The sequence below is a fragment of the Somniosus microcephalus genome, chromosome 7 (assembly GCF_052327205.1).
Source record: "Somniosus microcephalus isolate GS21.2 chromosome 7, FLI_Smic_1.0, whole genome shotgun sequence".
Lineage (NCBI taxonomy): Eukaryota > Metazoa > Chordata > Chondrichthyes > Squaliformes > Somniosidae > Somniosus > Somniosus microcephalus.
Window position 1 is genome coordinate 43,427,604 of NC_140993.1, and position 15,484 is coordinate 43,443,087.

General features: G+C 43.0%; 1 protein-coding gene across 8 annotated transcripts in view; it reads left to right on the forward strand.

Moving 5' to 3' along the window:
* The window catches only part of adgrb1a (adhesion G protein-coupled receptor B1a), a 658,584-nt gene that overhangs the window by 615,088 nt on the left and 28,012 nt on the right, over positions 1–15,484 (forward strand). For 4 of the 8 annotated variants that reach the window (XM_085992449.1, XM_085992452.1, XM_085992453.1 and 1 more), the window contains 4 exons: positions 2,472–2,511; positions 3,519–3,602; positions 4,662–5,305; positions 10,826–10,897. In XM_085992449.1, the coding sequence (XP_085848575.1) occupies positions 2,472–2,511; positions 3,519–3,602; positions 4,662–5,305; positions 10,826–10,897 (840 nt within the window). The remainder of the gene's footprint in view (positions 1–2,471; positions 2,512–3,518; positions 3,603–4,661; positions 5,306–10,825; positions 10,898–15,484) is intronic. The other 4 variants (XM_085992451.1, XM_085992454.1, XM_085992455.1 and 1 more) reach the window with 2 other exon arrangements.

A 15,484-nucleotide genomic window follows, 5' to 3' on the forward strand; every position in this document is an offset into this window, starting at 1 on the left:
AGCTTCAAAACAGTCGGCTGCAGCTGCAAGCGTCTCTAGCTGAAGCTGTTGCTATAGCTACAGACCTTGCAGTGCCTGACTGGGGAAAAAAAAGCAACGAGAACTAAAAAAAACTTATAGAAAACGGCTCCTGATTTTTGCCGTTAGATCGAGTATTCCGGACATATAACCTCCAGATAAACCAAAGTTTCCTGTATTTGTATATAGGGCAACCCACATATCAAATGATTCCCCCCAAAAATTCAAACCAAAAAAACCACGCCTCTTGTATAAGATGAGGCTTAACATTACAAAGCTTATACCCAGCCACTTTCTCACTTTCACGCCACATGACATCCACAAACAAATATTCTTTGTGTCTTGTCTCACTTCACGCTGCACATTCCTATGAACTGATACTCCAGTGCTGGAGAAGCAGTGCAGCAGCTGACAGGAACCCCAGTGTTATGGTGTTGGGCTGGCTTCACCTTCTTTGGTGAAATTACTTCGTCGTGCGTGAAACCAGAGGGCCAATATGACTCTGCCACCAACTTTCAGCCCCAAAGCAGGGACGTAACTTTCTAGCCTTACACAAGAATATATAGATGTACATCTGATTAGTGTGTGCTGCACACCGCTGCCAAGTTGTAACTAAAAGAAAGAAAGACTTGTATTTCTATAGTGCCTTTCATAACCTCAGGACATCCCAAAGCACTTTACAGCCAGTGAAGTATTTTTGAAGTGTAGTCACTGTTGTAATGTAGGAATTAATTATTCACACACAACTTGTATGGGATTGATTGTTTATGCAATCAGTGGGGTCGATTGTCACTGCTTTCACCTGGCGCTAAAGGGGCGGTAACGGCCTCATAATGGAGTCGGTTGCCTTACTGTGCTGTTAACACCGGCGAGGCGGCCGTCTCCAATTTGATGGGGGCTTACTGCTGGGTGTCCAAAGTGCCTGCCTGTTAAGGCAATAGGCCCCATTTAAGATGGAAATCGCGGTCCCCGGTGATGTAAATAGGACCCTGATTGCCATTTTAGGTTGTAACTGGTTGAAGCCTGTGCCGTGCACACTCCGACCAGTTCCACAGGCGATGGAACCGAATAGGCTCAGCAAAGGTAAGTGTCAAAATTATTTTTGTGGGCTTCAGAGAGGCAGGAGTGCTCTGTCTGGGCCCAAAATAATACTAAAGTCAGTTGCTGCCCTGTGATCGCGAACCTCCCCCCCCCCCCCGCCCTGGCAACACCCTGGCCCAACCATGAGGCCTCAATCTGGCAAACTGCAGCGAGACACCTGTTTGGCGTCCCGCAGCTCGCCTGCCAAATTTAAATGCAGTGTACTTTTCGCCGCGGTAACAGTGGCCCGCCAGTGCGCTCTACCAATCGGTCAGCCATAAGTCAAAATCCGCCCCAATATGTCCTCGACTGAGTGCTTGGGAAAATGTGTGAATTCATCAAAGAGGCGGCACATGTACCTTCACATTCATCTTGATCATTGCCTTAAAATTAAAAATAGCAGCTCATTGTTATAGGCTCCAGAAAGTGCAACATCCACCACCTTATTGAGAAGAGGAAGTTCTAGCTATAGTGCAGTAAATTTATCCTTGCAAACTGAGAGAAGGCAGGGAAAAATACATAATCCCTGAAAAGTAGAAACTAGCTAATGCCATGTCACAAAGGCCAACTCCACTAGTGAGTTGGTCTGATCATTGAACTGCATCTCCCTTCTGCAAGTCAATCCTATTGAAATGAGGAACAACGTGAGCACCGCAGTAACTCATTTGGCCCGTCACTATCAAAGAGAAGATTGCATCTTCCACCTACAAACCCCATCTTTTTTAAAGGTCGTGCATACCATTTTGCTTTATTCAGAAATGGAAAGGGGGTTATAACAAGGTAACCATGTGTCTTTCACACCATTGTTTCAAAATAACGAAGATAAAAATGTTAAAAAAATAATGACTTGTGTTGGAGCTTCAATGGATAGCAGGGTAAATTTTTTGACACCAGGCCGCTGGTGCAGAACCTCGCTTGATGGGAACGTGGATTGGAGAATTGGGCATGAAGGTCAGTGTGCCCAAATCACGGTGCTCCCAATTTCCCACTGGTTAAATGATATCCTGTTCTCCAATCCGTGCCCCTATCAAATGAGGCTTTTCAAATTGCAAACTTTACTGTCCAGTGTCTTCTGCAATGGTATGGCAGCGGAGTCTTCTGAGCAGTTTACTCCTTTCTGGTCCACCACCCAACAACCCTTCTTTTGGGCATCAAGATGGCTTCAATTCCAATAGTTGAGGCCAGTTAATGATTCACTAGAACACCACCCAGATTGGTGCAGTTTACAGTCAGTATCTGTTGCCCAGGAACACTAACTGGTTGCAGTGAGTCCTTATTGTTAAAGCAAGAGAGGAACATTAAATGTCAGGAAAAAGACACCCAACAGCAATATTTGTCATCACTTCTAAACTATTTTTCCCTAACTTTTATAGACTGACTTTGAAAAGGATGTAGATATGGCATGTAGATCAGGTAAGTGATTAAATAATTTTGTATAAGATTTACAATCTTGTTTAAATATAATTTTATTTTCTCCCCTCTTCTTGCAAAGACGCCTTGCTGTGGTACCGTTCCACAGGGGACTTCGGCCAAGTAATCGGTATTTATGTGTGTGGCCTCATAGCAGTGATTCTTGGCTGGCTGTTTGGCCATTGGGCGGCATCACAGCTGAGCCCAATCCTATTCTCACCTGAGGCCCACATGCATTATCAGGAGATGAAGCCTTGATGGAATTTTATTTTATTTTCCCTCACAACCAGGGGCACCATGGCTACTTCTCGTGCCACTACTGATGCCCAGGCTGGTTTTATTTGGGGTCTGAATGGGATGAATATGCTTTATGCTGGCTTTTTATTTAACAACTCTTCTGTACTTACCTTATTTTAAGAATTGCTAAGTTCCATCTGGTGATTTTGGGCTGAGTTTCCTTGGAGCTTCTGTTGCTCCGCTACTGTAGCTTTGGCGGAAACCCTGCTTACGTGCACAAAAGGGGTCTCCACTGATGTTACAACAGAGTGGGAAAAGCGCTGAGGAAACTCACCCCCTGCATTTTCTGTGCTTTACTGACTACATTAAGGCACTTGGCCAGTTGTCGCCACGGAGGACCCGTTAAGAGCTCGTGACCCAACTGGACACTGTGCTTGGAGTGCTGATCAAGCATGTACAGTCAACAAAGCGTTGAAAATACCCTCATTGTGTGATATTTGTAGTGGTAAAAAGTAACTTCCAAGATCCTCTCAGGAGTGACTTTAGATTTGAGGCTTTATCTGATCAGCTGCCTCTGAAACAGCTATAATTAAAGCATACAGCTGGTATTTTACTTGCTGTTCTGACGGAAGTTATGCACTTGTAAACTGCACACTTTAGAGTTGATGGTTTTCCCTTGAGGGAAGCTGAGTGTGGGTGCTGATGGATTGTAATGCAACACTACTTGAGACACAGTTTTAGTCATTCATTCTTTAAATTCATATTCTCTTTAGTTTATCAAGGTGAAGGATGTCAGCGCTGGGGAGTGGAACACTTTTCTACTTTGAGAAAGCAGTGTCAGGATCAAGCATTCCCAGGTTAGGAATAGCATGGGCTAGATACTGAATAAAACTCCCTCTACTCTGCACCAATAACATGCCTTTAATCCCAGCCACAGTAGAGCATCCCCGCAACTACATGAATATGACATTTCCATCAATGACACCAGCCAACTATATATCCTCTCTATGTGAAATTGCCAGTTTCGTGCCAATGTGTACTGTGGGATCGTCACAAAGAGCTGGGTTGAGAACACCTAAATACTACACTTAATTTTTTTTTTTTTAATCACATTTCGGAGAATGTTTTCTTTGGAGTAGCAGACGCAGAAAGGAAAACATGAAAGAGCAGGTGATGCAGATTAATGTAAGTTAATTGGGGAGGAAACAAAACCTTATGCCTTTTTTCATTAATGTGCAGAAGGTTCCCTGGGTGAAAAGTGTGATGCAAAACCAGTACCATTGTGCTATTTCAGGTTTTAAAAAAATGTAGTTTTTGTGAGATTTTTTAGATGTTGGTGCAATAGGAAGATTAACCCTTCACGTGCTTATAGATGAATTTGCTTATCCAGGTTCTGTCAGGCTAAGGAGGGTGTAAAAACTAAGTTCAGATAAAAGGATAAAGAATGGGAAAGAAGTGAGAATGAGGAAAATAGAACAAGGCCAAATAAATTGTTGATTTTGTTTTTATTTATATATATATATATATATATATCAAATTGTATTTAAGTATTTAATTTACTGATTTATTGTTAATATTATAGCAATAAAACTACTCCTATGTTTGAATAGGTTTATTACCGTAATATTAGTGTTTTATTACAGTGCGAACACAAAGCAGACAAACCCGGTCATCCAGGGAGACCGTAGCAAGCAAATTCACATTTATGTAAATAGAGCCCTGTATGAGGTTCAGTAAAACAGCTGTGAACGTCTGGTGGTCCTGTTAGTGATTTCTTGTTCATGTAGCACTTTGCAACATGTTGATAGCCATTAAGCACTCACAGAACCATCCAGGAACATTGTCAAATGATGTGTAGCAATTTTTTTTTCTCTGTTAACGAAATATAACACAGTTATTATTTCTCAACATTGCAGTTCTCAATAAAGATATCAACGCCGTCCGAACAGGAACGCTCACGGGAACTCTGAAACGCTCAATGGTCCACGACGATGAAATGAAAATGAAATTCAACCATCAAAAGTTGTCCGGCTTCTCAAGTCTTCCAGCAAATGTGTCGAAAATGCACCTCCAGGGATCGCTGAACTATCCAGGGTCGTTAAACATGAACGAGTTTAGCGACCACACCTTGAAAATAAATAAGAGTGAACAGCCGAAATCAATATATATATGTGATGGTGACATTTTCAAGCAGTTAGACTCGGAACTAGCACGAGCACAGGAACACGTGATAGATACTAACTATGTTATCTTGCCCACCACCACCTCAACCCTGAGGGCCAAACCAAAAGACGATAGCAAATATAATATTAACATTAGTCAACTGCCCCAGACTAGACTTATTCATCTCAATGCAGACAGTGGGTTTTGTGCAAAAAACTCACCGATGGATCACATTAATATTACTTGCAATGAAAGGGCTTCTCCTGGCCACCAGACACCGAGTTCTGCAAATGAAACACAGCTCCCCAATAACCTGTGCGACACGGGTGATTCAGGGAACTCAGGGATGGTGTCCAAAAGCGAGACAGTTTCTACACTATCCACAAGCTCGTTGGAGGTAAGGAAATAAAATAGGAATTCTCTCTCTCACTTAGCCAATTTCATTTTACCATTTATGTGTATAATTGGTAGCAGCACTCACACCCTCAAAAGAACAATGACAATTGAGAACCGCAAATAATTATCTAGGGAGCTCTGTTGTGAACTTTATTCAAATGTGATTTATTACTGGCCTGTGTTAAATATTATGGCTCCAGCACACTGTGACTTGCAATGTTAGCATATTGTATTGCTGGCATCATTTCCCCATACTGTCATTTCTGTTCGCAATTGTGCCTTCATGGGAGAAGGTGTGCCGAGGTTAGATAATTCTCTGCAGGCAGGAAGGGAAAAGTGGACTGCCGGTCACCCCAGGCTAAGTTCACGGACTCCTTGTGTTGCCCCAAGCAGTGCCAAACGAAAGCATTGAGAACGAAAGCCTGTTCACCTGGCCACCTATTTGGTGTCAGCATGTAAAGGGGTAGCGGGGGTGGGGGGGGGGGGGGTGGTGCGGTTTCCAGAAGTGGAGGAAGAAATAACACAAATGAGCAAAAATGAAACAACTTCCAAAGACAGAACTGTCATCGTTGTAACAGATCTCCACAAATCTTCTGTGGTATCAGACCACCTTACCTCTTTCCGCCTTCAAGAAATAGTCTTTGCTCACTGTGAGCCACTTCAGCAACCAGTTATCCAGGATCGTCACCTCCCTCCTTTTCTTTTTCAGATGAACCCAGAAAACAATAGTAAGATTTTGTTGGAAGCATTACATTTGTAGAAATGGTTCAAATTTATTTTGGTTTCCTGATACGAATGTGATGACACTGAAAATTCACTGTTTTTCTTCCGACTTGCCGTAATTGGACAAGGTCCGTCGCATTCCAGACCTGACATTTTACCGTGGGATGCTGGTGTACGACTGCTTGATGCTTTTGTCTGAAACTCCTCCTTCCTCTATTCTAACAAGGGTTAACACGTTTATTTTAAACAGATTAATGCTGCCGCTAAAATAGCAGAGGTGGAATTGGGTTCAAATGTTCTATGGGGGAAAAATTCAGTATCGCCCCGTTTGGGGCGCCATTATTGGCCGTGCGCAAGTTTAGCGCCTGGCGCTAATTATCGCCTCTGACTGCAAACTTGGCTTTTATCGCCCCTGGAGATGATTGGAGCACTAAATCAGGCGCTTCACACCTGTCTTAAGGCGCAAAGGCCAAGAAGCGAGGCGCTACCTCAGAGCGCTGGCGAAGCAAGGAAGGGCAAATCAGAATAAACCTGCAAAGTGCTGCTCAGTACCCAAAACTCCTTTACACAGCATTGAATCTCTCCAGAAGAGTCTCTCTCTCTCTCAGAATGCGTGGTGCAAAAATGTCACCAACAAAAAAAGGCAGGAAGCGGTCGCCTTTAAATAGCGCTCCCCTGGTCCCTTTCTGACTGCAAAACGCTCCCCTCAACCTGTCGTTGCTAGCGGCAGGCAGTAAGGCAGGGGGCACCACTCAATATCTGGTCCGGGGCGCTACCGGGGTGTTGCGCACTCGACTGATGTCACGATCTGCCAGCACAGGAGATCGTGGCGGTAGTGTTTAGCGCTGCCGCAAAATGTCTAGTTAATTTCGTGAGTGGCGCAAACATCACCACGCCCGGTCACTAGTTGATTAGCGCCCTCTTAAGGTGCTAACGGGAGGTGCAAACAACTGAATTTTCCCCCCTAAGTGTTTGTGCACAGTTTAAGACCACTGTTGCGAGAGGAATTTTAGATAAATGTGTTAAACATTTGCAAGTTCATATCCCCGGTATAATTTCAAGGCCACTATTTCCAAGTGGATGCGAGTACTGTTGCTGTTAAAGTTATGGTGCAGGATTGGGATGGCGACGATTTTCAACTGTCGGCTGCCCATTTCTCGCCTGTAAAACGGGCAGCCAGCAGTTGAAAAATTGGGTGGGAGGGGCATTTTGGCTGACAGTTGGATGCCCAAGGCCCGCTTGATACAATTTTTAGCGGGGCTGTAAATGGGAGAGCAGTATGTCCATCGGAAACTGGCGTACGGCTGCTTAAATATTCAAATTGGGATCCTAGGACAACTGGAGGCTGCGCAAGAAACGTACCAACAAACTCCTGCTGCTGGCGGGCCCTGCAGAAAATCTCTGTCCACCTACCTGCCCGTTCGAGACCTCTCCCCGGGGTTACCTCCCCCGCCCCCCCAGATCGACCTGCAGGTGGGCTCAGCGTGGAGGTAGCCAATTACCTGCCCTCCCAAAACCAGCGAGCTAAAGCGGGCCATCCGTTTGACGCTGCAGCCCAGTGGCGGCATGTTAATGGCGTTCCTGGCACCCGCTCCGCCAACTTCCCGCCAGTTTTAGGTGCTACTTGAAAATCGCCCCGGGGTGTCTACAGTGGATGTACAAAGTCGATCATAGAAAATTGCTTTCCCTTGTCACATAATACTTCCATCTGAGGCGGTTGACCTCTATATTGAAGCACTTTTTTAGCAGCCTATTTTCTTTGTTCCCATCAAGTTCTTCTTTGATTTCTTTTTGGTGCTGTTTTTTTTGTTACTGAGCCATCCTGTAAAGCAGAAAGGCTTGATTTTATTTGTGGGCATAGCTTACACTCTCCAGACTTGTCGATATTTTTTTTGACTGACTCAGTGGCTCTGTTGAAAATGAAGAACCGTATTTTTTTCCGAGTTTGCATCCGTGTAGTATTTTGATAAGCAATAGACTTTTTCATGGATTTTGGTAAATTATTGGCCCAGATATTCCGATCGCAGGCCACAGAGGCCTGCGATCTGGAAAAATCTGCGCCCTTACCTGAGGGCTCCCGGGAGGCGCACAATTCCGCTCGTGGGCCTCCCCAAACTGCCGGTGCACAGGGCCCACGTATCCCAGAGGCGCATGTAATTCGCAGCGTCCCTGGGATCACGTGGGCCATGGGGAGCCAATCACAGAAGGGAATCTCCATTCATACATTTGACAGGAAGACCTGTCAAATATATGAATGGCGATCACCCCAAAAACATCGTAAAACTTTAAATAAATTTTAAAAAATCACATTTTTTAAATGTCCTGAAATTACAATATAAATTAACTATTTTAAACAAAAATTTAAATTTTTGAAAAAATAATTGAAGTTTTTTACGGGGCTAAAAATAAACTTACTTTTTTTTAAAGTATTTTTAAATGATAAATCAGTGAAAACTTTTTTTTTTACTTTTTTCAACTCTTATGCCTGGTAAAAGCAGGCCTTACAAGAATAAGAATTGTAAGGGTTTTTTGCAGGCGGAGGGTCTCCAAAAACGGAACTAGCCGCCCGCAGAGGCCCTTCTCCAGGGCAGCTGGAGGATCTGTCAAGACCATTCTTGACAGATCGGAACTGCCGGTTTCCAGCGCATGCGCTGTGCATGCCTGAAACCAGCATTTCCGATGTCCCTACAGGTTGGTACACAGCGCGTACTCACCCGTAGGGATCAGAATAATTTCCTCCAGGTTTCCTCTTCCCCGTCACATTCACCCATTGCTTTCACCCTTGTTGCCATGGCTTCTGTTAAGTGTCAGAAGACTGCGGTGGCAAGTAAAACGGACTCCACAAATGCAGTTATTGGCTGGCAAGTTGGAAGTACATTTCATCAGGCCAGGATCAATCCCGGCAGGCTTTTCCTATTTCCATTCCCATTGAAATGAGAAGGGCATCCTGTCATTAAACCATGTACTTAACAGTCCAATTGAACATGCGCTGTGAGGGCATGGGAAGTTTCAATGATAGTCGGTCAAGCTGGGATTACAATTTAGAGCCCTCTGATTGGGAGTCAGATATCACTGAGCAGCTCATATATCATGCAGAATTAAGTTGTTGCTCATGTTATTAATTGTGATAAAACAATCCACTCCAGAAAATGAGCTGCTGTTTTTCAAAGGGGAAGAGTAGGCTACAGAACTGCATCATAATCTTAAATGTTGTAATAATGGGAGATACATGTACTCTAACTAGTGTCCATCTCAATTGTCATTTATGCTTTGGAGCTGCTAGCTACAGGGAGTGTGGCAGCAGACATTTGTATAGTCTCCCCTTTCCAATTCAGCAATTTCATGTATAGAATTGATGATGGCGCTGGAGCTGAGCTTTATGTAGTCGCTGCAGGAAAGTTGATACACAGAATGTTTTACAGATGTAATCACTGACCTCCACAGGAGCTCAAACTCAACGTTAAGTGGAACTAGAGGAGCTCCCCGATTTTTAGTAAAGACTGCATGTAACTGAGCCAAACAGGCCAAAACATCCCAGGATAGAATTTCCGTGGGAATTCCCTTGCTCTCTCGCCGTAACTTTGGCAGAAGATCAGAAAAGCCGGAAAAATCCAAGGAAACAGCCATATACGCTGTTATCAAGGGTTTCCGCTAAAGTTAATGCGGGAGAACCTTTGTGTAACATTACTAACGATCTGGTTTGACCTTTTGCTCATTACTGAGCTGATTTCAGCCATTTTGGTAGCTGGAGCACTCCAATTGGCCTTTGTGCTCCCGGGCTGTGGAGGGAAAATTAACCAATGATGCTCGGTGCTAATTGTTATCCAGTGTCTTTTGGTGAAAAGTGCAAGCTTGTGCATGTTGGGCGAGGACAGGATTGGGACTGGCTACCTTGCCAACACAACTGAATCTCCCAACCCTTGCTTTCTGGATTTACACATGACGAGTAGCCACTTGAGTGAGATACCAAGTTACATTTCCAAAGGACCATCAAAAAATATCAATATTTTAAATTGAGGAAAGGACATAAATGTGTAAACGGTGTTGATTTATTCTTGAAGAGAAAGCATCAAAGTGAAAATCTAACAGCTTGAAATACATATTTATTGAAGACATTTAAAAAAAAAGAAACAAGAAACAGCAAAATTATAGGGTAAAGTTTTCTGAGGTCCTGCCACTGCCGGGGTCTCGAACACAGTAGGTGACTTCATTGGAAAATCGTAGGCGGGACAGTCCCGATTTTCCACAAGGTGGAATGGTATTTTGGGGAAATTTTGCCCATAGATTTATAGTTGACTGTTCACTTTGAGTAGAATTTATGTTATGTAGTTTCAGAGGAAGCCTTCTGCTGGAGAGCCATCATGTTGATTCACCCTGTCCCTCCGCCCCCACAAAGAAAAGAATCAATGTTAACACTTCTGATAAAATGTTGGAGAGAAGAATTTAATTAAAAAATTTTAATAAGTTTTTGTATGTTAGTTTCCCACAGCATCACTTCAGGCCCTATAAGAATAAAAGTACAGAATCCGAAAAGGCCATTTGGTCAATTTATCATATTCCTTTGCCAACCCTGTAGATTTTGTTCCATCATAGATTCTGTCTAACCCAATTAATATCTCTGTGGGGAAAATATCTTCTAATCTCTACTGTAGTGGGGGACTTGCTAATTTTGTACTTGTGTCCTCTAGTTCCGTGATTGAAATCTAAGTTGAATAACCTGTTTCTGTCTGTGTGTCCCTGAATCTTCTCTTCAGTGAAAATAAGTTCAGTTCTTTGTGTCTTCTTTTACAATCTTTAGAGCCCTAAGTCCCAGAATAATCCTAGTCGCTCCTCCCTGAACTCTCTCCAATGTGTCAGTGTACCGTTGAAGGTAGGATGATAAAAATTGTACACAATAGTCTAAAGGGCTGATTTTATGAACTTGTGCTCCTAGCGTGGAGTTTAATTTTGCTGGAAGCTCGTATTGGGAATTTGGGCATGCATGATTTTCTGCCCATTAAAATTGATGGGCAGGAAATTTTGGAGGGTGTACCCAGATTCCTGATATGCAATCCCAGCAGAGAAAGCTTCATACTGGGAGCAGAATTAAGAAAGTAACCCTTAAATGTGCTGTTTAATCATGAGTTTTACAGATCCTGTGACAACGGACACCCCACTGTGTACATGTTTCATATTTATGTATATTTTCTTATCCTTATCAAAATTAACAATGATTTGTCATTCCTTACCCATTTACTTAATTTATACAGATGTCTTTGAAGGCTACAAATCATTCTGATTACCTAGCTATATAGTTTGGTGCCATTAGCAAATTTTATATTATAACAGTGTTCTTCCTGCATCTCATTAATGAATAGCGTGAACATTAAGGGACCTAGGACACACCCCATGAAATTGCATCAGTCACTGCCCCCAGTCAGAGTTTATTTATCACCTTTTGCTCTCTATTCCCAAGCCAGTTTTCAGTACAGTTAGTTAATTTCTTAAAGACCCCTTCATATGTTGGACTTTATCAGGTGCCTTCTAAAAATGTAAATGAATTACACCAGCTCTCGTCCTTTAATGAAGTTACCTCATCAAAGAATTTCTGTAGATTTATGAGGCATGACCTATTTCTTCTAAAACCATGCTGACTACTCCTTATCTCATAATGGCCTTTGTGTCGTTGAGATGGACATTTTCAATGTCCTATAAAGTGCATTTGAGCAATTTGCCCACCATTAATGTTCGACTAACTTGTCTATAATTCCCTGTTTCATGCCTCAGTCCTTTTTTGAACATAATGGTAGTCACTAACTCATAGTCCTCAGGTCCAATTCTCATATTTAAAAGGATGGAAATTGCAGCTAGTAGGAAGCCATTCTTCCTATCATACCTGTGATGGTGCTGGCTCCTCACACAGAGCAGTCTACTTTCATCCCATTTACCTGCCCTTGCCTTGAATCCTTTTATATTTGTCCTTTTCAAATACTTAGCCAATTCCTGTTTAAATAATATGGTTTATGCGTTGATGGCTACTTGTGGTAAAGCATTCATGTTCAAATAACCCTCTGTTGTGAAAAAAAATCTTAACTTTTCCCTTCAATCTTCTAGTGAACGTTTTTAGAGTTTATGCCCCTATGTTACCGATTTGCCAAGTAGGGGAAACTTTAATCTTTAATTATTTATGTCTGAAGCCACTATTAAATCCCTCCTTAATCTTCCCCGATCCATTTAAAAATGCTCCAGGTTTTTGAGCTTTTCTTCATAACTTACAACCTGCCATTACTGGTACAATGCTAGTGAATCTCCGCTGTACCATTCCATGGCTCTTTTGTTTAATGTTTCCTATAATGGGGTTCCAAGAACTTCATGCACTATTCCAACTATAGCTGAACCAATGTCTTGTACAAATTCAACATCACTTCCTTTTGATTTTTGTATTCAATGCCCCGATGTATAAAATTCAGAATCCCAGTTTCTACCTGCTCTCCCACGTCGCTGCACCCATATATCTTTTTGTTCCTCCACTCCGATGTCCAGTTTTAAGAACCTTGTGTTTAGAGTAAATGTTCTTTCACTGTTCTTTTTTCAACAATATACATATAGATTGAACAATACCTGGTACCTATTGACTCACACCACTAACCTCCCCATATCCTCCTCTAATTTCTTGCATTTGACAGCCTTGGTTCAACAGTAGACACTCAATAATCTCTATATCAGAAGGGCATTGGTTCAAGCCCCATCTAGGTTGATGAGGGAGTGCTGCATTGTTGGAGGTGTCATCCTTTGATGAGATGTTAAATCAAGGCCCATGGCACTATTCAAAGACGAGCAGGGGATTTGTTTTGATGCCCCGGTCAATATTTATCCCTCAACAAAACCATATTAACTGGTCATTTAGCTTATTGTTTGTGGGATCTTGCTGTGCATAAAGTTGGCTGCCATATTTGCCTACAAAACAGTAACTACAATTCAAAAGCAATTCATTGACTGTAAAGCACTTTGGGGCATCCTGAGGACATGAAAGGTGGGATATAAATGCAAGTTCTGTTTTATCTTTCACAGGTTACAATGCCACTTAATTTGGTAGCAAAGCTTGTATTGGTTCTTCTTGAGCCTATGTCCACATCATTTCGGTAAATATAAAACAAGACCGGTCTTTGTGCAGATAATTGTGGCACACCATCTTAAAAAAATTAATTTATCCTTACTCTCTGTTCCCTAGCCATCTTTCTTATCCACATGGCTTCATACAGTTTAATACAACGTGCCTTAAGTTTTGATTCAGTGACGCCTTATCAAATGCCTTGTGGAAAATTCTTACAATCAACCAAATTCCAAATATCTATGTATTCTATGATTTCCTTGAAAAATTCAATAAAATTCATCAAGTACAATTTGCCTTTTACAAATCCATGTCGACTGTCCCAGATTAGCTCATATCTTTTTAACTTTTCACTAATTTAATTCTGTATTATGAACTATAGAAATAAACGCACTACCAAGGCAAGACTAACTGGCCTATAATTTCCTAACTTGTTCCTTTTTTGAACAGGGGTGTAACATTTGCCACCCTTCAGTCCTTTGGCACAATTCCCATTTCCAAAAAATATTAATGGAGCTCCTACAAATAATACTGAAAGACTTTTTACTCTATTATTGCTTTGAGGATCTGTCCCATCAGATCTAGATGCTCTGCAGATATTTAAGCCTGGAAGTTATGGTGAATGATTGCTTAAAGTATTTATACCAAATTCCCCTCTCTCCTATTTTACCAGAGGCATTAACTAGTTTATTTTAAGTGGGTTGGTACCTCAGTTGTAATATTGGTCAAAGAAGTGCGTTAGTCACAAAGGGCTGGATTTTCCCTGTGGAGGCGGGATGGCGGCAGGAGAGCTGGTTGGCGGTTTCCGGTCCCGCTCCCGTCAGCAGCCGCTCTCTGAAAAAGATTTTCCATAGATTGGGCTTGTTAAGCCCACCCTGCGAGGTTCCCATCCAATTAACAGGAAGCGGGTCTGATGACATCATTTGATGACGCTTTATCAGCCAGTTTCCTTATGGAGGGAGTGACAGCACACAGGGAGATTCTCTTCCCTTCCCATGGGTGGAAGAGACCTTCCCAGGAGATCAACGCAGCCTGGTTGCAGAGGAGGACACAAGCAGGGATGTCGTCAGGAGGACCAGGCTGCAGTGGCGCCAACCTTTCAATGATCTCAGTAGATCACAAAACGTTATTGCAAAGCCACACTCAACCTCATCCTGCTGTGCCTCTCATCACATCCCCATCACTCTGCCTTCCATACCCTAACCCTGCACATCCTTACACCAACTTACCTTGCACCTCCACTCATCCCTCTCTATCTACATTATCACTTCCCCATCACACTAACCACCTCTCACACTCACCCTCATTCTACTGCAAGCATACCAACGAACAACACACAAGGGTAGGCACTTGAGAGGTTTAGCCAATGTTCATGTGGTTTCTGGTAATATGTTGTCATACAGTGAAATCTATATTTTCAACACTTCACTTTGTTGGACAGATTTGTGCGCACCTTTGGAAGTTGAGTTTCAGTGAATGTTGAGACATAACTTCCCCACCCCCCGCTATAGTGATGAGTGTGAAAGGAATGGCTTGGACATTAAAGGAATGCTTCACGATGCTGGTGTGGGATGGTGTCAGCCTGGCGCATCATGTGGTAGCCAGGGTGTACAGCGTCAAGTGAAGTAAATCTGGCCATGGTGATGCCATCGCTGGCCTCCTGGGCAGCAATGTTGCCAGGGGCTGATGTCCTGTGCAGCATCAGGTAATGGCGGAGAAGATTGGTGATGTTGTTGGTGTGCCTGGTGATGTTGGTGTTGGGGCTGATCGTGGAAGGATTCAGAGGACCAAGGTGTGATTTTTTTTTTACGGGCACTGATGTTGCTGCAATAGATGGCAGCTGCAGGTGAGATGACAGAAGTGATCTGTCAATGGTGAGAGAGGTTGTTCCAATGAGATGGCACTGGATATGGCTCTAAACTTTGCAAGCTAAAGAAATCTCTATATGTCTTACAAATGCAGTAACCAACAGTTTCTGAGCTCTGAAACTGAACAGCTGCAACATGGTATCCTTTATAGCACTTCTGCAGCTGTCAGGTTATCAGATACATTAAAGCAGACTCAACTCACGACAGGGTGAGCTGGCGTGTTCCCCGGCAGTGGGTAACCCATGGGGGAGCACATAAAATTACAAGGTAGGCTCAAAATAGCATTAAATTGGCTGTTAACAAGCCATTTAATGAACTCAGTTGTCTCCCCCGCCGCTTGGTGTCGGGTCAGTTCTGCGCAGACAGACCCAACACCTGGGAGACTCGCATGGAGGCGGGTTGACAGGTTTCCTATCCGCTGTCAATCATTGCTATTTTGACAGCGGACCCGCCTCCAAACCCGCTCTCTGAGCGGCGGCAAAATCCAGCCCTTAAGTGT